Source organism: Emys orbicularis, chromosome 3, assembly GCF_028017835.1.
Source record: "Emys orbicularis isolate rEmyOrb1 chromosome 3, rEmyOrb1.hap1, whole genome shotgun sequence".
In the NCBI taxonomy this organism is placed as follows: Eukaryota; Metazoa; Chordata; order Testudines; family Emydidae; genus Emys; species Emys orbicularis.
In genome coordinates this window covers 191,265,340-191,293,277 of record NC_088685.1, presented here as the reverse complement: position 1 = coordinate 191,293,277, position 27,938 = coordinate 191,265,340, and the positions used below count along the sequence as shown (strand labels likewise).

The 27,938-nt window shown below is 41.5% G+C and overlaps 1 protein-coding gene across 2 annotated transcripts in view; it reads left to right on the top strand.

Annotated features, from left to right (window-relative positions):
• The window catches only part of PPP4R3B (protein phosphatase 4 regulatory subunit 3B), a 90,268-nt gene that overhangs the window by 7,591 nt on the left and 54,739 nt on the right, over window positions 1–27,938 (top strand). For both annotated transcript variants that reach the window (XM_065402235.1, XM_065402234.1), the window contains exons 3-4: window positions 2,562–2,660; window positions 19,254–19,877. In XM_065402235.1, coding sequence (XP_065258307.1) covers window positions 2,562–2,660; window positions 19,254–19,877 — 723 coding nt within the window. The remainder of the gene's footprint in view (window positions 1–2,561; window positions 2,661–19,253; window positions 19,878–27,938) is intronic.

Sequence of the window (27,938 nt, the reverse complement as noted above, 5' to 3'; positions counted from 1 at the left end):
ATCTGTATGAATACTTAGCAACAAGCTGGGGTGTAAATTTACCTTGAATTGCCTCATACTATCAAGTTTCTAGTGCACTTTAACCTGCCAGCACACTAGGGAACTTGTAGAGTGCAGTAGCAGGATCCACATGAGCACTTAGGGCTTGGCACAGCTGGCTAGTGTGAGGTAGATTTACACTGCAGACTGCCATGAATTTGATGTTTGTATAGACAAGTCCTGAATAAAAATAACAAGTCTAGTATCATCTTGTAGTAACTTAATGACTAACTTGTTAAAACATATATTATACAATATATAAACTTCTAGTTCTAAAAGGCTTGCCTCTTCACAGGTGGATTGATTTAAATCAAAGCAATTTTAATCATCATTTAAATTATTAGTTTTAATCATATTTTGCATTTGTACTTTTTTAGTTATTTTCCTAAAGAAAGGTTGGTTCTCTTGGTAACCATGAAAACATGTTGAGTTGAAGTTAAATATAACCTTTGTGCTAAATATGGTGTTTCTTTCTGCAAACCAGGATGAAACACTATATTTGTACACATTTATTTAAGTCGTTATACAGTTGATTTCATGGATTCAGATTCTTAATTTTTTTGTTAGAAAACAGTGAATAATGCATTTCTAATTTACTAGATTAATTTTTTACTTGTGCTTTGTGTCAAGCACTATTTGAATGCATTTAAAATGCAAAAAAAGGAACCTTAAAGTTGTTTAAAATTAGCTAAATTAAAATACCTTAAATGTGCTGGATCCATCTAAAAAAAGATTTATTAATCATTTTTAAATGAAAAACATGTTTTAACACAGGACGTCTTATCTGCAGTTAATGAATTGAGCTGATTGTTTCTTGCCACTGTGTGCTTTGAAGGGCTGTTGCTGTCAAAAGCTGGTTTAGCACTTTAGTGGACAGGGGCTTCTGCTAGTTCAGTGATTTAATTGTCTTTAAAACTTTATCAGTAAACATATACTGCCTTTTTTTTTTTTTTTTTTTTAAACTCACTCTATTAAAATAATTTTAATTTAAGCCATAACAAAGGTTGCTATAATTGCAAATTTAATTTTAAATAGGTTTATTTTTTTTAAAAAGTATTTAAATCCGATTTTTAAAAAAATCATTTTTATCCACCTTGTTTCTTTGGTTTAAAGTTACAAATTTGGAATGTGTGGAATTATTTCCCAAATTGTGTTAAATGTTCTCTGAAATGAAAATATGAATGTAATCTCATATTTCTGTGTATTTTTATAAATATGGAAAGGTTTTTTTTTTTTTTTTTTTTTTAATTTCCATATTGTAAATAAGTTGTTTACTATAATGTATAATTAATCTTTACAACTACCTCCAGGGTATTTCTGTTGAGAGGAGGACTACTAAGTCTTCTTTCATGTAAATATTCTGAATGTTTAAGAGTAATAAGATTTGATCAAATTATGTTTTGGGTGCTAGGACATGAGAGACTGTCAAGGCTGATTCCCCACTCTAGCACTTTGAGTGCAGAAAGTGGGGGCCTGTAAGGATTCTAAAAATTAATACTGGCCACTCCAGGCTGGTATTAAACTCCCATAGTTACAGCTTTTCTCCGACCTTGGATGGGTAGATGCTGCCACCATCCAAGTGCAACCCCCCTCCCCCCCCACTCCTTCTGACCTAGGAAGGCGCACTTTGGAATTCCTACCTGTGGGGTACCCTCAAGCCCTCCCCACCCCCCCACCCCCCGGAGAGGAACTGAGAAAGAAAACAAAGGAAATCAGTTGTTGCTACCAGCTAATTAAACAACATATGCACAAATCTCTTAGGACACAAAAAACCCAATCCTGTTCTTAAAGGTAAATTTTATTAAAAACAAAAAGAAAGAAAATACATCTGGAACTTTAGGCTATTGCTGGATTTAAAAAGAGCAAATATAATAATCATCCAAAAATGGATTTCTTGAGGTCCAGTTTAATGGTTACAAGCAAAACGAAAGCATTTGGGGGCTAGCACAGAGGAGTCCACAAGCCATAAAGAAATAAGAGAGAGAAATCTAATCGCGTCTACCTAGACATTCCCTGATCTACTTACATATCGGGTTTCAGATGGGTATGATTTTTCATACCTGGTTTAAAGCTTCTTAGGGTTAGAGAACAACCACAGACAGACAAAGGGAAAGTTTTTTGTCATGTCCCCCTCCCATTGGCTCTCCTTTGGTCAGGTGCTCACTCCCTTCCTTTTACTATGGGCTTTTTTAACCCTTTACAGGTAAAGCAAGTAGAGAATAGCTACTAACAGGGATTTTGTAGCTGGCTGGCTGGGTGTCCATAAAAGGGAGCTGCCCCCCTTTTCTTCCCCCCCCCCCCCCCATTTATCACCGAGACTGTAAAGAGTTTTATACTTGTAGCAGAACTGGTGATTTCATCCTACTTGATGTGATATGTGATTCTGTCTTGACAATTTTTACACCAGTTGAAGTAGTAATTGCATCCTTGGATGTATTACTTATTGTATGGCATTCAGTCTGTTTTGTATTGCACCTAAATTATTTTTTTTTTGAAAATCACAAATATTTATTTTTAAATAGGACACCTTGATTGTTTGGTCAGAAGCAGAGAATTATGATTTAGCGCTGAGTTTTCAAGAAAAAGCTGGCTGCGATGAAATTTGGGAAAAAATCTGCCAGGTACAGTTAATTTTTAAAATTCTAATTTTCAAATTTTGATGTATCCTGTCTGCTTGTTTTGTATGCCATACTTTATACTTTGTTTTAAAAATTAAGTATAATGTCTACACTACGGGATTAATCCGAATTTATATAATTCGAATTTTGGAAACAGATTGTATAAAGTCGAATGTATGCGGCCACACTAAGCACATTAATTCAGCGGTGTGCGTCCATGTACCGGGGCTAGCGTCGATTTCCGGAGCGTTGCACTGTGGGTAGCTATCCCATAGCTATCCCATAGTTCCCACAGTCTCCCCCGCTCATTGGAATTCTGGGTTGAGATCCCAGTGCCTGATGGGGCAAAAAACATTGTCGCAGGTGGTTCTGGGTACAGCCTCACCCCTCCCTCCATGAAAGCAACGGCAGACAACCATTTCGCACCTTTTTTCCTGGGTGAACACTGCAGACTCCATACCACGGCAAGCATGGAGCCCGCTCAGCTCAAGACAGCAGTCATGAACATTGTAAACACCTCGCGCGTTCTCGTGCAGTTTATGCTGAGCCAGGACCAGAAAAACGAGGCGAGGAGGCGACGGCAGTGCAGCGACAAGCGTGATATGGACATGGACACAGACACAGAATTCTCTCAAACCGCGGGCCCCGGTGCTTTGGAGATCATGTTGTTAATGGGGCAGGTTCTATCCATGGAACGCCGATTCTGGGCCCGGGGAAACAAGCACAGACTGTTGGGACCGCATAGTGTTGCAGGTGTGGGACGATTCCCAGTGGCTGCGAAACTTTCGCATGCGTAAAGGCACTTTCATGGAACTTTGACTTGCTGTCCCCTGCCCTGAAACGCCAGAATACCAAGATGAGAGCAGCCCTCACAGTTGAGAAGCAAGTGGCGATAGCCCTGTGGAAGCTTGCAACGCCAGACAGCTACCGCTCAGTCGGGAATCAATTTGGAGTGGGCAAATCTACTGTGGGGGCTGCTGTGATGCAAGTAGCCAAAGCAATCACTGAGGTGCTGCTACGAAAGGTAGTGACTCTGGGAAATGTGCAGGTCATAGTGGATGGCTTTGCTGCAATGGGATTCCCTAACTGTGGTGGGGCGATAGATGGAACCCATATCCCTATCTTGGCACCGGAGCACCAGGGTACCCAGTACATAAACCGCAAGGGGTACTTTTAATGGTGCTGCAAGCACTTGTGGATCACAAGGGACGTTTCACCAACATCAACGTGGGCTGGCCGGGAAGGGTTCATGACGCTCGCGTCTTCAGGAACACTACTCTGTTTAAATGGCTTCAGCAAGGGACTTACTTCCCGGACCAGAAAATAACCGTTGGGGATGTTGAAATGCCCATAGCTATTCTTGGGGACCCAGCCTACCCCTTAATGCCGTGGCTCATGCTGCCATACACAGGCAGCCTGGACAGGAGTCAGGAGCTGTTCAACTACAGGCTTAGCAAGTGCAGAATGGTGGTAGAATGTGCATTTGGCCGTTTAAAAGGTCGCTGGCGATCGTTACTGACTCGCTCAGACCTCAGCCAAACCAATATCCCCATTGTTATTTCCGCTTGCTGTGTGCTCCACAATCTCTGTGAAAGTAAGGGGGAGACCTTTATATAAATATATTAGGGGTGTGATTAGGGTCGCTGGACCAATGGATAAAATGGTGTGGACTATAATGAAGTCTCATGAGCATGAGAGTGAGAATCAAGTCCTCCCAGTGGAGCATGGAGAGGAGGTAGAGGAGACTGTTTGTGATGATCATGGTGAGGAGATTTTATCTATCTTACCGATGGTTTTTACAAGGGACGCTTTTAATGATTTAACTATGGAAAGTTTTAATCCAGATTTTAAGTATTTAAGTACATTTGATGATCCATATGTTAGCGAATTGGGATATCTTAATGCTCATTTAGTTAATGGGTCTAGTTTATTAAATTGTTTTAGACCAAGTACTGATTTTAATAGGGATCGTAATAAGGATCTTAACAGTACTGGTAGTAATATAAATATATTAGAAAGTAGTTCGTGGAAGGATGGGGTTTTTTATTTAGAGTATCCCGTTGATAGTTTTAATTGTCCAATATGTCCCCAGATATTACCAATATTTGGTAAATGGGCCAAACACATTAATGTGGTTCATAAAAGTAAAGCCATACGAGTTGTACGTAGTAAATGTGGAAAATCTTCTCAATATCATAATATAGCTTGCCACTACCCCAAGTGCATACCCAAAAAGGCGGATACCCCAATGAAGAGCCATACGTGCTCGGTCTGTGGGCTTGGTTTTCATACTAGATCTGGATTGAGCCAACACTGTAGACCTAGACACCCTGCTGTGAGGAATGAGCAAAGAAAAGAAGATATGGCTGCTAAAAGTAAGATCAAAGAGGGATCGACTAGATCTCGTATATGGACCAAAGATGAGGTTGCGCAGCTTATACAGTTGGAAAGGAAATATATTGGGAAAAGGAATATAAATAAATGTATTGAGAGCGAGATGAGGACCAAAACGAATAAACAAATATCAGATAAAAGACGAGAATTAGCAAAGAAGAAGTTAGTGGTAACAGGAGATAGGGAGGAAGTGACTGAGGTAGAGGACATTAGAGTAAATATATTAGAAATTCCGCCCCCAAGAGAGAGGATTTTCCCACTAAAAGGACATCCAGAAGTGGATTTAGTGGAGAAAATATGTAAACGGGGAAAACAAAGTAGGGAGGGAAGAGAAATAATAAATAGTTTAGGGGAAATTGAAGGATTATTAAAGGAGGATTTAACAAAAGCTCTCGGATGGGCAATGTTGGAAAAATTATGTTATTCATTAGTAGAGGGAAAGGACCCTAGAAATGAAAGTCAAATAGAGTTGAGGAATAAAGGAAAAGGGAAGATGAGAAAGGAGGGGAGAAGGAAGCAATTTAATGCAATTAGGAGATATGCTACAAAGAAAGCTAAGTATAAATTCTATCAACAATTATTTGATAAGGATAGAAGAAGATTGACTTGCATTATAATGGGAGAGCCAGATAAGGCTAAGTGTGCTATCCCTATGAAAAAAATTGAGGAATACTATGTGAATATTTTGGGAACAATTGGACATGGTAATATGATAGGGTGGCCATCATCCACAGAGAATGCGGATAATGATATATTAATGAGTCCGATCTCTGTGGATGAGATTAGAATAGCTTTAAGAGAAATAAGAAAAGATAGTGCTCCTGGCCCAGATAAAGTAAAAGTGAGCAATTTGTGGGATATTTTTAATTTAGACTCCTTAATACTTACAAAAAATTTTAATATATGGTTTCTAAATAGATAGGTACCAGATGAATTTAAGAAAAATAGAACGATTTTAATACCAAAGACACAAGATGAGGAGGAAATGAAGAAGTGGAGACCATTGACAATTGGGTCAGTTTGGATTAGAATCTATACCAAAATATTAGCAAAAAGACTGGTGGAAACAGTTAAGATATGTAGTAGACAAAAAGGGTTTATATCCGCCCCTGGGTGTGAGGAAAATATTGCTATATTAGATAATTTGATTAAAGGGGCTAAACGAAATGGGAATGAAATTGCAATAGTGTTCGTAGATCTGGCAAAAGCTTTTGATTCTGTGGGACACGGACATATAATAGCCTGGTTGAGAAGATTTGGTATAGATGAACATTTTATAGATATTATTAGGGACCTTTATGATAATTGCACAACTAGGGTATGGGTGGGTGATGAAGTTACTGAGTCTATTTTAATTAGGAGGGGGGTCAAGCAGGGTGACACGTTGTCCCCAATTTTAATATTGCTATGGATCCCCTTTTAACTAGATTAGAAGTAGAAGGAAGTGGTTTTTATGTTAAGGGCAATGGTGTCACGTCATTGGCTTTTGCCGATGATGTGGCAATTTTAAGTAGCTCATATAAAGGAATGATTAAAAATTTGGGTATCTTAGAGGAGTTTTGTAAAAATACTAATCTCTCTGTTAATGTGAAGAAAACGAAAGGCTTTCATATTTTAACTAAACATAAAACCTATGTAGTTAATCCTAAGGATAATTGGCAGATAGGGTCAGAGGAGATTGAATATGTTCAACCAGGGGATTTTGAAAAATATTTAGGAGCTAGAATAGATCCCTGGATAGGTGTAGGGGGACCGGTACTTAAAGAAAAATTGAAAGATTGGAGTGAGAATTTAATTAAGGCCCCATTAAAACCGGCCCAAAAAATATTAATTTTACAGACATATATTTTACCGAAGCTATTTTATAATCTTCTTTTAATAGAACCCCCTTTTAATCTTTTAGACAATCTTGATGTGTTAGTTAGAAAAATAGTTAGAGATTTTACATTTACCTCAGTGTACCACAGATGGGATATTTTATTCTAGAGGTAGGGATGGTGGTTTAGCTCTCACTAAGTTTAGTGTGCAAATCCCAAATATGTTAATTCGTAAATGGAGGAGACATATTGTCTCGAGAGATGATTGGATGGACCTATCTTATCTATATGCAGGAGAAAATCTTGTGGATAAAATATTGTCATTTAGTGCAGTAACATCTCATCCCAAGAAATGGAGGGAAGAGGAATTTTTAAGATGGTCAGAACTGAGATGTCAGGGAATAGGGATAAAATATTTTTAAAATGATTTAATTAGTAATTCGATTTTTAGAAACTCTAGTAAAGTTAAATCGTCAGCGTATATCGCAGCATTGCAGCTTAGGGCAAATATTTATCCTACTAGGGAGACATTAGCAAGAGGAAGAGGAGGTGTGAATGCTCTTTGTAGATGGTGCGGTAAAGTGCGGGAGACTGTTCCCCATATCTCAGGACAATGTTATAAGACTAAGAATGCTAGGATAAAAAGGCATAATAGAGTAGTGTCTGCAGTTGTAGATAAGGTTGGTAAATTAGGGTGGAAGGCAATGATAGAGCCCCATTTGAGAAATAGTAAGGGTGAGTTAAGAAAGCCGGATATTATATTTATAAAAGGAGATACAGCAGTGGTGGTTGATGTTACAGTGCGATGGGAGGATAATGCCGGAAGTTTGGAACAAGCCCACAGTGAGAAGGTGGCTTATTATCTTGAGTTAGAGGAAGAAATTAAAAACTTAACGGGAGGTAAAAATATTCACTTCTTTGGTTTTGTGCTTGGGGCGCGTGGCAAGTGGAGTGAAGGTAATAATGATTTGTTACAATTATTGGGAATGGACAGAAGTAAAAATTTTAAGGAGAGTATATGTAGACTTGTTTTATATTCCACTATTGGTATGATGGCTATATTCAGTGACAGGTAAAGATCCCGGAGTTTCCATTCCGTGTATCTTGCCAAAACTAAATTTTAGCTATTTTGGTTTCCATGCTCTAAATTTTCAAATTTTTAATATTGTTTTGAACATTAATTTATTTCTGTCCAATAGAATGGTTTTAATTATATAATAAATACTTATTAATGGATGAAATTCCAATTTAAATTATTAGTTTATTTAATTACTGGATGTGGATGCGGACTGGCCGCGTATAATCAGGAAAGGGCAGGTAGTCACGCCTGTACATAAATTGGGGTGGGAGGCTGAGGCAAATCGCCTGGCTGCTGATTACGCGCAGCCAGACACCAGGGCGATTAGAAGAGCACACCAGGAAGCGCTGTGCATCAGAGAAGCTTTGAAAACCAGTTTCATGACTGGCCAGGCTACAGTGTGAAATTTCTGTTTGTTTCTCCTTCATGAAAACCCGCCCCCTTTATTGACTCCTTCATTCTCTGTAAGGAACCCACCCTCTCCCTTCCCCCAGCTTGCTTTCAAAGGAAATAAAGTCTCTATCGTTTAAAAATCATTCATTCTTTATTAATTGATTTTAAAAAGAGGGGAGAGAACCTGGGTGGGGTTTGGGAGGAGGATCGGCGGGAAGGAAAAGGCCACTAAAAAAAGGTTAAAAAAATGACAGCCTTTTGCTTGGGCTGTCCACTGGGGTGGAATGGGAGGGTGTACGGAGCCTCTCCCCCCCCCCCCCCCCCACCCCCCCCGCGTTTTTACACGTCTGGGTGAGGAGGCTATGGAACAGGGGGAGGGGGGATATACAGGGGCTGTAGCGGCACTCTGTTATCCTGCTGCCGTTCCTGAAGCTCCACCAGACGCCGGAGCATGTCTGTTTGCTCACGCAGCAGCCCCAGCTTTGCATCCTACCTCCTCTGATCTTCCTGCCGCCACCTCTCATCTCGAGCGTCCCTCATGTGCTCACGTTGGTCCCTCCTGTCCTCACGTTCACTGGCTTCTTTCCTATACTTTGAAACCGTGTCCTTCCACTCATTCAGATGAGCTCTTTCACTGCGGGTGGATTCCATGATTTCTGCGAACATCTCGTCTCGCGTCTTCTTTTTCCGACGCCTTATCTGAGATAGCCTTCGGGACGGAGGAGGGAGGCTTGAAGAATTTGCAGCTGCTGGAGGGAGGGAAAAAAGGAGAGAATTTTTTAAAAAGATACATTTTGCAGAACAATGCTTATACTCTTTCACGGTGACCAACACTATTCACATTACATAGCACAGGTGATTTCTGTGCAAGGTCGCATTTTGCCTCTTAATATTGAGTGCCTGTGGCTTTGCTGCTAGAGATCACAGACGCAGGTCCGGGCAACAGAATTCGGCTTGCATGCGGCCATGGTAAGCCATTGCCTTTCGGCTTCTGCGCCTTCCTTTCCCACATACCAAGCAAAGCCCGTTGAGTGCTGCGGTTTTCCTGTTAACCTTCAGCAGCAGAAAACAAACTAACCCCCCCCCCCCATCCATTTATCTGGATGATCGCTTTATCCCTCCCCCCCACTGCGTGGCTGGTATCAGGGAAGATCCCTGCTAGCCAAACGCGAAAAGCTCTGGGCCAATTCCCCCCCCCCCGCGCTTGGCTAACTGCAGGGAAGGATTTCTTTTCAGCCACAGGCAAACAGCCCAGTAGGAACGGCCACCACTGTTCCCTTTAATTAAATTCCCGTATTTCAACCTGGTTACCATGAGCGATATCACTCTCCTGAGGATTACACAGCGAGATAAAGAACGGATGTTGCTTGAATGCCAGCAAACACCGGGACCATACGCTGCCAGGCTTTGTCATGCTATGATACCAGATTACTTGCTGCAAGCATGGCGCGGTCAAGTGTCCTACCATGGAGGACGGAATAAGGCTGCACTGCCCAGAAACCTTGTGGCAAGGCTTTTCGAGTACCTCCAGGAGAGCTTCATGGAGATGTCCCTGGAGGATTTCCGCTCCATCCCCAGACACGTTAACAGACTTTTCCAGTAGCTGTACAGGTCGCGAATGCATCCCAAGTCCTCAGGGCAAAGTAATCATTAAAAAACGCTTGCTTTTAAAACAAGTTTTATATTTTAAAAGGTAAACTCACCTGAGGTCCCTTCCATGGGGTCGTGGTCTTGGATACTGGCTTGGGAGGGTTGGGAGGGTACTTCAGTCAGGCTGAGAAAAAGATCCTGGCTGTTGGGGAGAACGGAGTGCTGGGTGCTCTCCGCAAGCTCGTCCTCCTCCTCCTCTTCCCCGTCCGCAGAATCCTCAGGTGTAGCTGATGAGATTATCCCCGCCTCGGAATCCACGGTCAGAGGTGGGGTAGTGGTGGCAGCCCCCCCTAGAACTGCATGCAGCTCGGCGTAGAAGCGGCATGTCCGCGGCTCTGACCCGGAGCGACCGTTTGCCTCCTTTCTTTTTTGATTAGGCTTGTCTGAGCTCCTTGACTTTCACGCGGCACTGATCTGAGTCCCTATTGTGGCCTCTCTCCATCATGCCCTTGGAGATTTTTTTCAAAAGTTTTGGCATTTCGTCTTTTCGAACGAAGTTCTGCTAGCACTGAATCCTCTCCCCATATAGCGATCAGATCCAGTACCTCCCGTACAGTCCATGCTGGTGCTCTTTTTCGATTATCGGCCTGCATGGTTACCTGTGCTGATGAGCTATCTGTGGTCACCTGTGCTCTCCACGCTGGGCAAACAGGAAATGAAATTTAAATGTTCGCGGGGCTTTTCCTGTCTACCTGGCCAGAGCATCCGAGTTCAGATTGCTGTCTAGAGCGGTCACAATGGTGCACTGTGGGATAGCTCCCGGAGGCCAATACCATCGAATTGCGGCCACACTAACCCTAATTCGAAATGACAATATCGATTTTGGCGCTACTCCGCTTGTCGGGGTGGAGTACAGAAATCGATTTTAAGAGCCCTTTATTTCGAAATAAATGGCTTCATTGTGTGGACGGGTGCAGGGTTAATTCGTTTTAACACTGCTAAATCCGAATTAAAGTCATAGTGTAGACCAGGCCTAAGATTCAGCTGCCTGATACAGTAATTCTGAGTCTTGGCTGTTGACACTGATGCCTGTAGCTGCTCAGTGGCCCATTAGAGCCATCTTTTCAGTTCCAGCTAATTCCCAGAAGGCAGCTTCGGTTTGACAGAAGCGGGTGGGGGGGGGGGGAGGGAGGAAGAATCTATAAGGACGGCACATATGAAATAAAATATAAATTCTATGCTTTCCACTTTCCAGTAACTCTCTTCAGTGATTGGGGCTGTTGTCTCTCTTCAGCTGCCATTTTAATTATACTTCCTAGAAGAGGTAAAGTTTGAAATTAAGACTGAAATAATCAACTTTCCCATTAGAAACATTTGAAGTCTGTTTCAAAGTTCAACAAAATAAATGGGCAAAAACTATAGAACTTACCTTCCATCATTGAAACTCTGATTTCCAGTACTTTCTAATGTGGAAAGCTAACTCATTCACTCCTAGTTTGCATATCAGATTGTCAAGCTGGAATCTTTGTTTATCCATTATTCTATTTGGCATTTAACTGTTGTCTTCAGTGGTTTACTCTCCTTGTTATTAGATATGGCTTAAAATATCTTTTATATACCAAATTGTTGTTTGTTTTTTCCCCTGGAGTTTTCCTTAAATTTAGGAACCATTAATTACTCCTGGGGGAAATTCTGCACCAAGAATTTATACCAGGGAGGAGTATAAAAAATATTGCTCATGCATGCAGGAGTGAAATCAGGAAGGCCAAATCACACTTGGAGTTCCAGCTAGCAAGAGATGTTAAGAGTAATAAGAAGGGTTTCTTCAGGTATGTTAGCAACAAGAAGAAAGTCAAGGAAAGTGTGGGCCCCTTACTGAATGAGGGAGGCAACCTACTGACAGAGGATGTGGAAAAAGCTAATGTACTCAATGCTTTTATTTTTTTATTTTTTCCCCCCCCCCCTCTGTCTTCACGAACAAGGTCAGCTCCCAGACTACTGCACTGGGCAGCACAGCATGGGGAGGAGGTGACCAGCCCTCTGTGGAGAAAGAAGTGGTTCGGGACTATTTATTGTGCTGGATGAGCACAAGTCCATGGGGCTGGATGTGCTGCATCCGAGGCCGCTAAAGGAGTTAGCGGATGTGATTGCAGAGCCATTTTGGCCATTATCTTTGAAAACTCATGGCGATTGGGGGGGGGGGGGGGGACCTGGATGACTGGAAAAAGGCTAATGTCGTGCCCATCTTTAAAAAGGGGAAGGAGGAGGATCTGGGGAACTACAGGCCAGTCAGCCTCACCTCAGTCCCTGGAAAAATCATGGAGCAGGTCCTCAAGGAATCAATTATGAAACACTTAGAGGAGAGGAAAGTGATCAGGAACAGTCAGCATGGATTCACCAAGGGCAAGTCATGCCTGACTAACCTAATTGCCTTCTATGAGGAGATAACTGGGTCTGTGGATGAGGGGAAAGCAGTGTATATGTTATTTCTTGACTTTAGCAAAGCTTTTGATACGGTCTCCCACAGTATTTCTGCCGGCAAGTTAAAGTAGTATGGGCTGGATGAATGGACTATAAGGTGGATAGAAAAGCTGGCTAGATCGTCGGGCTCAACGGTTAGTGATCAATGGCTCTATGTCTAGTTGGCAGCCTGTATCAAGCGGAGTGCCCCAAGGGTTGGTCCTGGGGCCGGTTTTGTTCAATACCTTCATTAATGGTCTGGAGGATGGCGTGGACTGCACTCTCAGCAAGTTTGCAGATGACACTAAACTGGGAGGAGTGGTAGATACGCTGGAGGGTAGGGACAGGATACAGAGGGACCTAGACAAATTAGAGGACTGGGCCAAAAGAAACCTGATGAGGTTCAACAAGGACAAGTGCAGAGTCCTGCACTTAGGATGGAAGAATCCCATGCACTGCTACAGACTAGGGACCGAATGGCTAGGCAGCAGTTCTGCAGAAAAGGACCTAGGGGTTACAGTGGATGAGACGCTGGATATGAGTCAACAGTGTGCCCTTGTTGCCAAGAAGGCTAATGGCATTTGGGGCTGTATAAGTAGAGGCATTGACAGCAGATGGAGGGACGTGATCATTCCCCTCTATTCGACATTGGTGAGGCCTCATCTCGAGTACTGTGTCCAGTTTTGGGCCCCACACTACAAGAAGGATGTGGAAAAATTGGAAAGAGTCCAGCAGAGGGCAACAAAACTGATTAGGGGTCTGGAGCACAAGACTTATGAGGAGAGGCTGAGGGAACTGGGATTGTTTAGTCTGCACAAGAGAAGAATGCGGAGGGATTCGATAGCTGCTTTCAACTACCAGAAAGGTGGTTCCAAAGAGGATGGATCTAGACCGTTCTCAATGGTAGCAGATGACAGAATAAGGAGTATTGGTCTCAAGTTGCAGTGGGGGAGGTTTAGGTTGAATATTAGGAAAAACTTTTTTCACTAGGAGGGTGGTGAAGCACTGGAATGCGTTACCTAGGGAGGTCATGGAATCCCCTTCCTTAGAGGTTTAAGGTCAGGCTTGACAAAGCCCTGGCTGGAATTATTTAGTTGGGAATTGGTCCTGCTTTGAGCAGGGGTTTGGACTAGATGACTTCCTGAGGTCCCTTCCAACCCTGATATTCTATGATTAAAAAATCTGTGCACAATATTTTAAAATTCTGCATATTTTATTTGTTAAAACAACACACTATAATCACACCAGTTCCAATTATTTTGGTAATTTATTTCAAAATGTGTTCGCAAATGTGTCTGTCAGTACAGACAACAAAAATGATTCAGGAAATGTTTTTTGACAAATAGTTTACTTTGAGTAATAGTTCAAACTACAATAAACAAACATATATCTCGCACCCCTCGGAAGCAGTGCAAAGGCTTGGAGTCGGGTGTAACAGAGGAGCTGAAGGAGTGGGAAGTAATTGCTGGGAAAGAGCCTGGGAGTGAACCTGGAGGATTGTTGGGTATGGGTGGCAGAAGAATGGGACAGGGTTTTGTTTGTGGCTATGTGTGTGGAGTGGAGGGATTGTTAGGGAGTTGGAAAGCCTCCCCCATTCAGTCAGGCATGTCTGCTCCCATCCCCATGTGTCCCTGCACTCCCTTCTCCCTCCTCCATCTAATCCTGCACCCCCACTCAGCCCCTGGCTCAATGCTGTCACCCCACTAGCTCCTGTGGCCCCACCCTAGTCTGTCCCCCACTAACCCTTCTGAATCCCAGTCTGTTGCCCCCCCAGCAGTCCCCTGTGCCCTTCTCTGTCCTCTTCCACACCTCCATGTCCCTTGCTTCCTCACCTGGGCCCACAGGCAAGGTGCTATGAGGAAGCAGCCTCTGTACCCTCCTTCACAGCTGGCTGCTCCAGCAGTGAGCTAGCTGCCTTCTCTTCTGGCACCACAGCAGCCCCTGGTGGGTGACAGGTGTAATTGCAGCACCTCCCCAGCAGAATCTATTATTCTGTGGGGGACATGAAATCTGCACTACATAGAATATCAGGGTTGGAAGGGACCTCAGGAGGTCATCTAGTCCAACCCCCTGCTCAAAGCAGGATCAATTCCCCACTTGCTCATTGGTGCAGAATTCCCCCAGGAATACATTAATATGTGGGAGATGCAGCATTTTGACAGTGCTGTTTACCACTTCTGGAGAAAGAGGAGAAAATAATTCTTGCAGTGACTGTTGACTGTGGGTTGAGGGAGTGTGCTGTTAGTTGAGGGAGTTCAATACATTGCAGGATTAGGCCCTAAATGTTACTGCAGAAGAGAATATTTTGGCGATGTAATAGTCTTTACAAGTATTAGCAACCTTTCAGTCCACTTCAGATTTCTTTTCAGTTCTCAGAGTAAATGAAACAATAACAAATAATGAGCCAACGTGTTAATTTTTGGATCAGTTCACTATACTAACTGGCTTTTGTTTAACTGTTCTTTATAACAAAGATCAGAGGAGCTAGCCACCAATCTTCATCCAGAGGTGTGTTCTGTGTATTACCTCATTAACTTACATTCTGTGTGTCTAACTTCTGTCTCAGGATCAGGCTCATAGGGGCATAGCCTCATATTATAATAATCCTTAATTATTAAACTTATTTTTTAAAAACATTTCTGTTGTATGTGCTCTTTAGATATAAAAAGACAGCTAAGCTTTCAGATTTTTAAATTCCATACTAACAGAAGTTATTTATGCCATTGTAACTTAAGTCAAAACTGTGTAACATGCTAAGTTTACTAGGTCTTTGTTACTATTTTGAACAAAGTGTCTATTTTTCATGATGGAAGTCCATATTTTTGTAAATGTTGCTGGGTGGCTGGCTCTACTAAAGGGAGGTGAGTCTCTGCCTACCTGTGACACAGCTGATTTGCCTCTCCAGGTGGATCAAGTCATGTCACTAAACCAGGCCTCTGAGGTGGTAGCATAACATCCTTTTTGGACAGCCAAGGGGGAACTACAGAGTGAGTGAAGCTGCAGCCAGAGAAAGTTTTCCCTGAAGGGGTTTGGGAGAACTAGTTTTCTTCTGGGGAGAAAGTAAGGAAGACAGGCCAGGACTTGTCTTCTCCAAAGGTTTAGAAAACAGAGGAAGAGAGAGTATCTCACGGAGAAAGGGCTGTGCCCAGGCTAAGACCTTTCTGTGTTCATTTTGGAACTTTGTTAATAAAACCAGACCCCAGTAAGGGCTGTTATTGGGCTTGTGGAAGCGTCTTTTTGAGTTATCGAGGAAGCAAGAAGGGAAACCGAGTCAGGGCAGTGCAGAGCCACCTCTGGTCATGGGGGGGGGGGGGGGGGGGGTAGGGAAGGTGGCTGACGCTATTACAGCATTATTCAAATGTAAATGTAGAGTAAAACTTCTAAAGGGACCTAAATTGCTTTTTCAAAAATGATGTAGACACTTAGGCTAAGATCCATTTTTTTTTCAATGAGACTTAGACTCCTAATTGCAGAAGTTACTTTTGAAAATGTGAATTAAGCACTTCTTTGTATTTTACTCATAATCCTTGATAGTGGGTTTTTATCATACATAGATCATTCAGATTTTGCAGGACTTATTCTGGTCACTTACAGTTATAAGACAGGAGTAACAAGGTAATGGAATTGCACCATTGTAAAATCAATACAAGAGGAGAAGCAAACTTTACATCAGAAACCTGTTTTGAGATTGATATTTACATTGTCCTTTTCAGTTGCATCAATTTGATAAAGTTAATAAGAGACCATGTTATGATGTGTGATTGGAATTTTATTAAAAATATCTTATTTACAGTCAACTAGATGGTATTTCTCTGATGTAATGCAGTAACTTTTGAATGCTGTATTTGATGAATTTCAGGGATTATTCTAAGCACCCTATTTATTTTGATGAAAATCCTGGGGGGCGGGGGAGGAAGTAAAGGGAGGAAATGAGGGGGCACACTGAGTCCTTGACCTCTGGTTAGCACAACCACAATGTCCGCCTCTTCTGTAATTCTCTATAGATCAAAGAATAAATTGATGGTATAAATTAACATATTCCAGCATAAGAATACCCCTCATTTTATCTTTGCCCATGTCCCAATTGAGTTCCAAACATTGATGCCCTGAAAGAGAGAGAGAGAGAGAGAGGGTGGGGCACACAGAGCTTCAGCTATGGAGGGGAAGAATGAGGGGCCCTGAAAGGGGGGGATCAGAGCCCATGGTATGTGGGGGAATGGGGACCTGGGAGGAGCAATGGGGAGGCGTGCAGAAGCTATGGTATGGGGGAGGGGTGAATGGGATATACACAGAGTCCCTGGAATGAGGAGTGGGGCTGTGAGGGTTGCAGTGAGTCCCTGAAATAGTGGCGAGGAGGGTGGCTCACAGCGATCTTGTCAGGGAGAATGGATGGCGACTAGGAGTGCCTGGTGTGTGCAATTAGCTCAGCCTACAGAAACATAAAATGTGTAACCTAGTTATGTTTTAAATCAAGATGGGATATTTTTTCAAAAGAGATGCTCTAGTTCAAATGTTAACTAATTCAGGGAGGTCTTGTGGTCTGTGTTACCCAAGAAGTCAGACTAGAGATGATCACAATAGCCCTTTCTGGCTTTGTAACTTGTGTGCGCGCTACAAAGTCAGATTACAGTGAAAGATTAGTTTGTAAAGCACTGCAGGAAGAATTGTGCTATGTTATTTAGGTTTATTATAATTAGGTTTAGTATAAAACAATCCTATATAAGTTTTTCTGTGGATAATGAACAAATGAAGTCTTCCTTCACAGCATCTCGTAGTGCTGCCGTCATTGACCTTCCATATTTCCATTTTAAACACTGAGTTTTTAGGATTTACAGCTCTTCCATAAAACTTCAGTTTGTATATCTTGGATACCCTGAGTTTGTTTAGCTAAGTATTTTTCTGCTCAGCCCCTGCTGAGGCTTTCTTTTTTTTTTTTTTTTTTATTATTAAACTAATGGGATAAGTAGCTGGGTGGTTCTAGTCTCTGTAGCTGCCTCTCTGACCCTAGAACTCCAGTAGGCAGGAGAAGGCCTACTAGAGAATAGACTTTGCATGGGGAGAGAAGGAAATGCAGGAGACTTTGCATTTGCACAGCCAAATTAAAGCCCTTCATAGACCTCACTTAATATATGTATAGTATTACTCCTGGGGGAATTCTATGCCAAAAAATTAACAATTTTTTGTACAGTATTATAAAATTCAGCAAAATTCTTCATATTTTGTCAAAATAACATATAATCATGCCAATTTCAGTTACTTTGTAATTTATTTCAAAATACCTATCAGCAACTATGTCTCTAACAATAGACACAATTTCCTCAAGAAGTAGAGAGTTAAGGAAATCCCTATGACAACCTAGTTCCTGTTTCTCTGCTCCCTCCCCTACAGAGCCCAGCAGGAGAGGTAGACCCCCACACCCCTATCCCCCAGAGCCCAGCTGCAGGGACCCCCCAGCCCAGACACTTGCACACACATCCCTTATCCCCCTGAGCCCAGCTGTGCTCCCTTCCCTCCCTAGCCCAGACACTTGCACTCTCCCCAGACCTCCCCAGAGCCCATCTGTGCTCCCTCCCCCCCCAGCCCAGACACCTGCACCCCTGCCACACACACCCCCGAGCCAAGCCGCAGGCCCCTCCACAGCCCAGACACACTCACCCCCTGCCCAGCTGTGCCCACTCCCCCCAGCCCGGACACTCATCCCCTGCCCACCAGAGCCCAGGATCCAGAAGGAGAAACAGACTGATTCTGGGTCCTGGGTTTATCCTGCATTTCCTGCACTCCACCTCCTTCCTTCAGGGCATGCTTAGTACTGTAGCTGCTGGGAACCCTCCAGCTCCCTTTCCCTCCTTCCTGTCAGCATCTTCTATTTGCGAACTCGGATCTATGGGGTCCAGCAGCTCTGCAGCCCATTTCTGTGGGAGGAAAAGGAAGTTCTGCGCAAATTCTACCTTGCGCAGTGGTGCAGAATTCCCTCAGGAGTCATAGTATTCACTTTAAATATTTGAAGTGTATTCCTAGTTATATAATCCAAATGCTGTCTGAGCTTGCACTTGTATTTTTTAGACTTTATTTCTGTTAGTTTTACAAGTTACTTTCAGACCAATGTCCAAAATAGGAATGGAAACAGTTGTTTTTTAGTAATTGGGTTTCCCTAGTGCTTCTGCTAGCCCAGCTTACAAAAAGGATTGTTCTTTTTATGGTATTCATGATATGAATACTGTAAAAACTTCACTATCTCTATCTTCTTGGACATTTTAATTCTATAATATGACTATTCAGAGGAATTACAAAGAAACAAAACTTTTTGTAAGGTTTAAAAAGTTACCTTGTTTTGAAATAAGTATAGAATTTTTAAATGATCATTATTTAAGGCAGTGACCTTATTTTCATACATGGCTGTAAAGTGCCTAGCAAGCTGTTGGCACTACAGTAGAAACCGTACAGTTATGAACTGATCAGTCAACTACACTCCTCATTTGGAACCAGAAGTATGCAGTCAGGCAGCAACAGACACCAACAAATACATTTAAATTTTTTTTTTTTAAAGCAAATATAGCACAGTACTCTGTTAAACATGAACTACTAAAACAAAAAGGGAAAGCAGCATTTTTCTTCTGCATAGTGAAGTTTCAAAGCTGTTAAGTCAATGTTCCATTGTAAACTTTTGAAAAAACAGCCATAGTGGTGGTTTTTGTTTTTGTTTTTGTTTTGTTATGAACAACCTCCATTCCCAAGGTGTTTGTAAGTCTGAAGTTCTACTGTATATAATTATACATGAGTTACATAAATTACCAACTTGAATGTTTTCTGTATGTCTATGTATATTTTGGGATAAAACAGTAATTGTTTACATTCCATTTTTAGGTTCAAGGTAAAGATCCATCAGTGGAAGTCACGCAGGACCTTATTGATGAATCCGAAGAAGAACGCTTTGAAGAAATGCCTGAAACTAGTCATTTGATTGATCTTCCTACTTGTGAACTCAACAAACTTGAAGAGATTGCTGATCTAGTTACCTCTGTTCTCTCCTCACCCATCCGTAGAGAAAAGTTAGCGCTTGCCTTGGAAAATGAAGGCTACATTAAAAAACTATTGCAGCTTTTCCAGGTTTGCGAGAATCTAGAGAACACTGAAGGTTTACATCATTTGTATGAAATTATTAGAGGAATTTTGTTCCTCAATAAAGCAACTCTGTTTGAGGTAATGTTTTCTGATGAGTGTATTATGGATGTTGTGGGATGCCTCGAGTACGACCCTGCTTTGGCTCAGCCAAAAAGGCACAGGGAGTTCTTGACCAAAACAGCAAAATTTAAAGAGGTTATACCTATAACAGACTCTGAACTTAGGCAAAAGATTCATCAGACTTACAGGGTACAATACATTCAGGACATCATCTTGCCAACACCGTCAGTTTTTGAAGAGAATTTTCTTTCTACCCTCACTTCCTTTATTTTCTTCAACAAAGTTGAGATTGTCAGTATGTTGCAGGTAAGTGAATCGAAGGTGGGACGGGATTGTAAATTGAGACTTCCAATTGTGATTTTGAGGTTAATTGTACATCTTTAATTCAGTGTTGTTTAATCATGTATATCTTTCATTCTGTTTGCACAGTATCCTTGGTGCTTCCCCACACTTTAAACAGATGTTAGTTATATGACATAAAAGCATAAAAATTGAGTTTAAAATACATGTCAGATGGTTGTAATGTATCATAGTCTTCAAAAACTGATTATAAATAGCAAAATGCTGCAGTGGAATAGACTAGAAGTACCATAATAACTTTCACACATCTATAGTGTAGTCCACAATCTGTGAGTGAATTACAATGCATTTGAAACTGTTTTCATCAGACAGCATGCAGTTTTATTTCTCTTATATTTATGGATAGCAACACTTCAATGTGACAAAATATTTTCACAGCAGATCATTAATCCCCCATTTGTAATAGGTATCACAGGAATGTTTCTGAGCATGTTATCTACATTAGTGCTATTCATTTGTGGCACCAAGTAAGTGCTCTGGAAAGATTGAGAGTTACTATTGTAAACTACTGTACCCTTTTCAGGAGTCTGATTTGTCTTGCGTACCCCCAAGTTACACCTCACTTAAAAACTACTTGCTTACAAAATCAGACATGAAAAGACAAAAATGTCACAGCATAGTATTCTGAAAAATTGCTTATTTTCTCATTTTTACCATATAATTATAAAATAAATTGACTGAAATATAAATATTGTACTTACATTTCAGTGTATAGTATATAGAACAGTATAAACAAGTCACTGTATGAAATTTTAGTTTGTACTGACATCACTAGTGCTTTTTATGATTTTTTGTAAAACTAGGCAAATATCTAGATGAGTTGATGTACCTCCTGGAAGACCTCTGGTTGAGAACCTCTGCTTTACAACAACCAACTTAATTTGATTAGTGCTTCTTGACATCAGTGCCCCATGGTGGTATTTAATAATAAAAGCAAAACTGTTGTTGGGCTTAAAAACATTTATCAGACACTTACTAGCCAGAAGTACTAGAAGAATAGCTTGGAGCACCACCAGGAAGTACCAGAGACAGTGCTTTGGTGAAAGGCCCATTTATGCTTCACATGGAATTGTGGGTAGTCTCCATTTTCCAACCCAAATTCTGTTGCTGTATTACGCTAGCACCAGAGTAAAACTGACAGGTACCTAATTGATTTTATTCTGCTCCTGCTCTAGGCCGTTGTGCAGAGAGGGTTTTCTCAAAGGGTGAAACTGGTTAATCTCTGGGCATGGGTAGTCTCCAGGAAAGGTGAAGGGAATCAGAAGATATACTAATGGAAGTGAGGGATCAATAAAAATCCCAGAAAGAGAGCAGAGAGGGAGGAAGGCATAAGGGATGGTGTGAGGAGTGAAATTCCCAGAAGGTGCAGCAGAACACTGAGAGAAAAGAATATATATAAAGGGAATTGCTTGCTTTTAGGTTGTGGATTGTATGAACTTCTCATACTTTAGTTAAGTTTGACATTAGTTAACTGATTTGGTAGCCTAAAGAAACTCAAAACTGCCAACTAACAAAATTAATAGAAGAATTTGGGTTTGAGACTGTTCTCTTAAAGAGAAACCTTTCTCCCTCATTTATTTTTGTTTATATGGGATCTTGCTACATGTAAAAATGAAATGAAAGCTCTTTATTTTCTGAGACACCATCTCAGGACGTTGGGGTCATTGGTGTTTGTTTTACAGACGCTCCCCGAGGTACGTAAACCTGACGTATGCAAATCCGAGTTTACGGAAAAAGTTCTGTAAGCTAGAAACAGGAGTGGTGTTTTTGTGTGTGTGTCTATAATGGTTGGAGATACGTTTCCGACTTACGCAAAATTCAAGTTACTCAAGACGTTCTGGAACGGAACGCTTGCATAAGTCGGGAAGGGTCTGTATTTCTTTTTCCTCCAAACGCTGTTTTAGTGTGCTGTTTTTCCAATTTAGGTTTCATCAACTTATTTGTGAAAGTCTGATTGCATCTTAACAGAAAACTCTGATCCCTGTGCTGATTAACTCCTTTCTTTACTGGCCCCTGAAGAGTGTTTGAGGCCTTGATAATGTTCTGTCACTTCTCCATTACTTTCAACTACTGTAATGAAAATTTTGCAGTCTTAAGTTTACTTGATTTTTTTTTCTTTAAATAAAATTTAGATGATAGCTGTAGTTGCGCAAGTATCCAGGTTTTGAAATGTGTGCAAGTGGGGCACACTGACATGTTTATATTTTAAAAGCTACTTTCCATAAGCCACCTATTCCACATCAGGATGGCGACGGTGGCTGCTGCTGCTAAAGGTGTATGTGAATGAAAGTAGTCCCTTCACACAGGAGGGAAAATCTAAATTGTTGTATTACCCCCTGTAGTAAAGACATGCTTGTCTCAGTCCCTGGAAAAATCATGGAGCAGGTCCTTAAGGAATCCATTTTGAAGCACTTGAAGGAGAGGAAGGTGATCAGGAACAGTCAGCATGGATTCACCAAGGGCAAGTCATGCCTGACTAACCTAATTGCCTTCTATGATGCGATAACTGGGTCTGTGGATGAGGGGAAAGCAGTGGATGTGTTATTCCTTGACCTTAGCAAAGCTTTTGATACGGTCTCCCACAGTATTCTTGCCAACAAGTTAAAGAAGTAATGGCTGGATGAATGGACTATAAGGTGGATAGAAAGCTGGCTAGATTGTCTGGCTCAATGGGTAGTGATCAGCAGCTCGATGTCTAGATGGCAGCTGGTATCAAGCGGCGTGCCCCAGCGGTCGGTCCTGGGGCTGGTTTTGTTCAACATCTTTATTAATGATCTGGAGGATGGGATGGATTGCACCCTCAGCAAGTTCACAGATGACACTAAGCTTGGGGGAGAGGTAGATATGGGGGAGAGTAGGGATAGGCTCCAGAATGACCTAGACAAATTGGAGGATTAGGCCAAAAGAAATCTGATGAGGTTCAACAAGGACAAATGCAGAGCCCTGCACTTAGGACAGAAGAATCCCATGCACTGCTACAGGCTGGGGACCGACTGGCTAAGCGGCAGTTCTGCAGAAAAGGACCTGGGGATTACAGTGTACGAGAAGCTGGATGAGAGTCAACAGTGTGACCTTGTTGCCAGGAAGGCTAATGGCATACTGGGCTGCATTAGTAGGAGCATTGCCAGCAGATCGAGGGAAGTATTTATTCCCCTCTATTCAGCACTGGTGAGGCCACATCTGGAGTATTGCATTCAGTTTTGGGGCCCCCCACTACAGAAAAGGTGTGGACAAATTGGAGAGAGCCCAGCAGGGAGAAATGAAAATGATTAGGGGGCTGCGGCACATGACTTATGAGGAGAGGTTGAGGGAACTGTCCTTTTTTTAGTCTGCAGAAGAGAAGAGTGAGGGGGGGATTTGCTAGCAGCCTTCAACTACCTGAAGGGGGGTTCCAAAGAGGATGGAGCTGGGCTGTTCTCAGTGGTGCCAGATGACAGAACAAGAAGCAATGGTCTCAACTTATAGATTCATAGATTCTAGGACTGGAAGGGACCTCGAGAGGTCATCGAGTCCAGTCCCCTGCCCGCATGGCAGGACCAAATACTGTCTAGACCATCCCTGATAGACATTTATCTAACCTACTCTTAAATATCTCCAGAGATGGAGATTCCACAACCTCCCTAGGCAATTTATTCCAGTGTTTAACCACCCTGACAGTTAGGAACTTTTTCCTAATGTCCAACCTAGACCTCCCTTGCTGCAGTTTAAGCCCATTGCTTCTTGTTCTATCCTCAGAGGCTAAGGTGAACAAGTTTTCTCCCTCCTCCTTATGACACCCTTTTAGATACCTGAAAACTGCTATCATGTCCCCTCTCAGTCTTCTCTTTTCCAAACTAAACAAACCCAATTCTTTCAGCCTTCCTTCATAGGTCATGTTCTCAAGACCTGTAATCATTCTTGTTGCTCTTCTCTGGACCCTTTCCAATTTCTCCACATCTTTCTTGAAATGCGGTGCCCAGAACTGGACACAATACTCCAGCTGAGGCCTAACCAGAGCAGAGTAGAGCGGAAGAATGACTTCTCGTGTCTTGCTCACAACACACCTGTTAATACATCCCAGAATCATGTTTGCTTTTTTTTGCAACAGCATCACACTGTTGACTCATATTTAGCTTGTAGTCCACTATAACCCCTAGATCCCTTTCTGCCGTACTCCTTCCTAGACAGTCTCTTCCCATTCTGTATGTGTGAAACTGATTTTTTCTTCCTAAGTGGAGCACTTTGCATTTGTCTTTGTTAAACTTCATCCTGTTTAACTCAGACCATTTCTCCAATTTGTCCAGATCATTTTGAATTATGACCCTGTCCTCCAAAGCAGTTGCAATCCCTCCCAGTTTGGTATTATCCGCAAACTTAATAAGCGTACTTTCTATGCCAATATCTAAGTCGTTAATGAAGATATTGAACAGAGCTGGTCCCAAAACAGACCCCTGCGGAACCCCACTCGTTATGCCTTTCCAGCAGGATTGGGAACCATTAATAACAACTCTCTGAGTATGGTTATCCAGCCAGTTATGCACCCACCTTATAGTAGCCCCATCTAAATTGTATTTGCCTAGTTTGTCGATAAGAATATCATGCGAGACCGTATCAAATGCCTTACTAAAGTCTAGGTATACCACATCCACAGCTTCTCCCTTATCCACAAGACTCGTTATCCTATCAAAGAAAGCTATCAGATTGGTTTGACATGATTTGTTCTTTACAAATCCATGCTGGCTGTTCCCTATCACCTTACCACCTTCCAAGTGTTTGCAGATGATTTCCTTAATTACTTGCTCCATTATCTTCCCTGGCACAGAAGTTAAACTAACTGGTCTGTAGTTTCCTGGGTTGTTTTTATTTCCCTTTTTATAGATGGGCACTATATTTGCCCTTTTCCAGTCTTCTGGAATCTCTCCCGTCTCCCATGATTTTCCAAAGATAATAGCTAGAGGCTCAGATACCTCCTCTATTAGCTCCTTGAGTATTCTAGGATGCATTTCATCAGGCCCTGGTGACTTGCAGGCATCTAACTTTTCTAAGTGATTTTTAACTTGTTCTTTTTTTATTTTATCTGCTAAACCTACCCCCTTCCCATTAGCATTCACTATGTTAGGCATTCCTTCAGACTTCTCGGTGAAGACCGAAACAAAGAAGTCATTAAGCATCTCTGCCATTTCCAAGTTTCCTGTTACTGTTTCTCCCTCTTCACTAAGCAGTGGGCCTACCCTGTCTTTGGTCTTCCTCTTGCTTCTAATGTATTGATAAAAAGTCTTCTTGTTCCCCTTTATTCCCGTAGCTAGTGGGAAGGTCTAGGTTGAATATGGGGGGGGGGGGGGAACTATTTCACTAGGAGGTTGGTGAAGCACTGGAATGGGTTACCTATGTAGGTGGTGGAATCTCCATCCTTAGAGGTTTTTAAGCCCTGGCTGGGATGGTTTAGTTGGGGTTGGTCCTGCTTTGAGCAGGGGGTTAGACACTTTTCTCTTTAAGAGACAAGAGAGGCCTTTCCCAATAGTGGAGAGGACTAATAAATGATTTTTTTCTTTTACTGTGACTGCTCTGGAGAACACTTTTTTCTTTATAAGTTGACCCAGCTGCTGAGTCTCTGACAGCCTCATTCACTTGAATGAAGTGTGAATAGGATTTAAAATTCAGGAGTTAATTTCTAAAGCTAATCATAGAAGCGGCTCCAACTGCCTTCCTCACTACTTCTGGTTAACCTAGTAAACTTAAGTTAAAAATTGCAAAGGGTGTTTATTGAAGTTGTCTTTGAAGTATTTATTCACTTTGGGTAGAACTTTGCTAAATATAGAAATACCACCAGATACTAGGTATTGCTCAATTATAGTGCAGATAACATGCACTAGTTACGTCTTCATTTTTGTGGTGCATTTTCAGAATTAATTCAATATAACTGAAGGTTATCAAATGATTTTGTAAACATTGGTGGGTAATTAGTACTGCTGTACTGTGTAAGTCAGTGGCCTTGGAGAACAATTTGGATCTAATATATTCCTTAGTAAAAAGGGGTCATAATACAGCAGGTCAAATTCAGAAGTGAGTCGGTCAAGTGTAACAGTACAGGTTTGTTTTGTTTAAACTTAAATTATTAGTTTTCTCAATGTGTTACACCTGTTTAGACTCTTTAAGTCTCCCTTAGGCTCACAGGTCAAACTCAGAAGAGTTATACAACTTGCATGCAGAGGAGCTGGAGAAAGGTGTTAGAAGGTGTAACTGGCTCCTTAGCGAGTTACGTCAGAGGAGATGACTTTAATGCTGCATAACTTTAAGGGGTTCTAAGGCCTGGTTTACACTTAAACATCTAGGCCAGCAAAGCTTTGGTTAGAAGTCTGAAAAAAATCACACCCCTAACTGTCATAGCTGTACTATGCCCTACTGTAGAGGCTGTCATACCATCAGAAAAGTCCTTTTGCTGGTATAATTTATTTCATTTGGGGAACTGATATAAGCTGTGCCAGTTAAAACCTCTTCTGCCTATGGGTATAAGCTGTGTCTCCAGTAGGAGGAGGTTTGCCAGAATAGCTATACCAGCAAACCCTTTCTAATTTTGAAAAAGCCTAACGTACGCTTTGCCTCTGAATTTTGCCCATAGTGCCTGTTCCATTTGGAAGACATTTAAACTTTTTTTCAGGTGCCTTTATAGGTTTCCAAAAAGCAGGCTGGCATTAGGCCAGTTTACGCTTAAAATTTAGGATGACATAGCTACGGCTCTCTGAGGTGTGAAAAAATAGCACTGGAGCTATGCCAACCTAACCCCTGGAATAGAATGCCTCTGTCAACCTAGCATTCCTACAATAATGGAAAAACCCATATCATAGCTGTAGTCTGCATCCACTCAATGGGGTTATGATAGCATAGCCATGGCGTTGTAGCTATGCCGCTATATTATCTGTAGTGTAGAGATGACTTTGGGCAGAGTACCCTTGTGCTGTATGGAATTTCACAGACTTTGTAATGGTTTTTATAATAATTTTTAAATGAAATTTCTTAACACTATGGTTAGACTATTTAATTACTATCATTAGAAAAGGTTGTTCTTTTTTAATAATCTTTATCTTAAGCGGGTAATTACCAGTAAGCGAACTTTCAGATCAGTACATAGGGCAAGTTATTAAATTAATAGCACAGTTACATACAAGTGAATATATTGGGTAGATGTTTCTTGGAAAGATGCTGCTTTTTACAGGTTGGTACATAGTAAAGTGCTTTTATATTTAAATTGGTGTGCTGGTTTACAACTTTTGTAAACGCTCTGTTGTCACTGTATATTTAAAACCTTTGGTAGTACTTTTAAACCAAAGTGACACAGTGGTATGATTCCTCAGAGCTTGTTTCTCATACCAAAAAATACAGAGAACAGTGTGTAGGAGTGGGGAATGGCCGAACAACTGAGGGATGGTACTGTTCGCACTGCTTTTCTCTACTCTTTGGGGATTAAGCCATGGCATAATCCTAGAGGGTTTTTCTAGTTATGTGCTTTTTTAAAAAAACAAACAAACAACTCTTCAATATAAAAGGAGAAAAAGCAGACCAAATGGCTGGCAAAACTCTATTTGTGTGAACACAGTTATACCAGTATAATTGAGTATATGCGGATGGGTTGGGAGGCATGAGCCATGAAAAGAGCATTAGAAAGAGAAGTGAGGGATAGAGTGTGTAGTAAGGGAGATGGTATTTATGTAAGTTTGACACTTCAGGAAGCAAGCTTGATATCCTCTATTTTCTGCGGTAACATGTTGAGAGATGGTTTTTATTTTCTAAGCCAGTCTCTTGTTCAACAAAACAGGATTTAAAAAGCTTGGCATTAGAACTTGAGATGTTTTTACTGTACTGAATAAAGGTATGCTGTTACTAGGCTAAAACGTTAGATCTAAATTTTGTTCTCACTTAGATAAATCAGTAGGCATTTTACAAGTGTATTTGAGGGCAAAATTTGACCCATTTAGTTCTGATAGAGTTTAGTTTCTGTGAAATACTATAAGTTTAATGTAAGGCATTTCA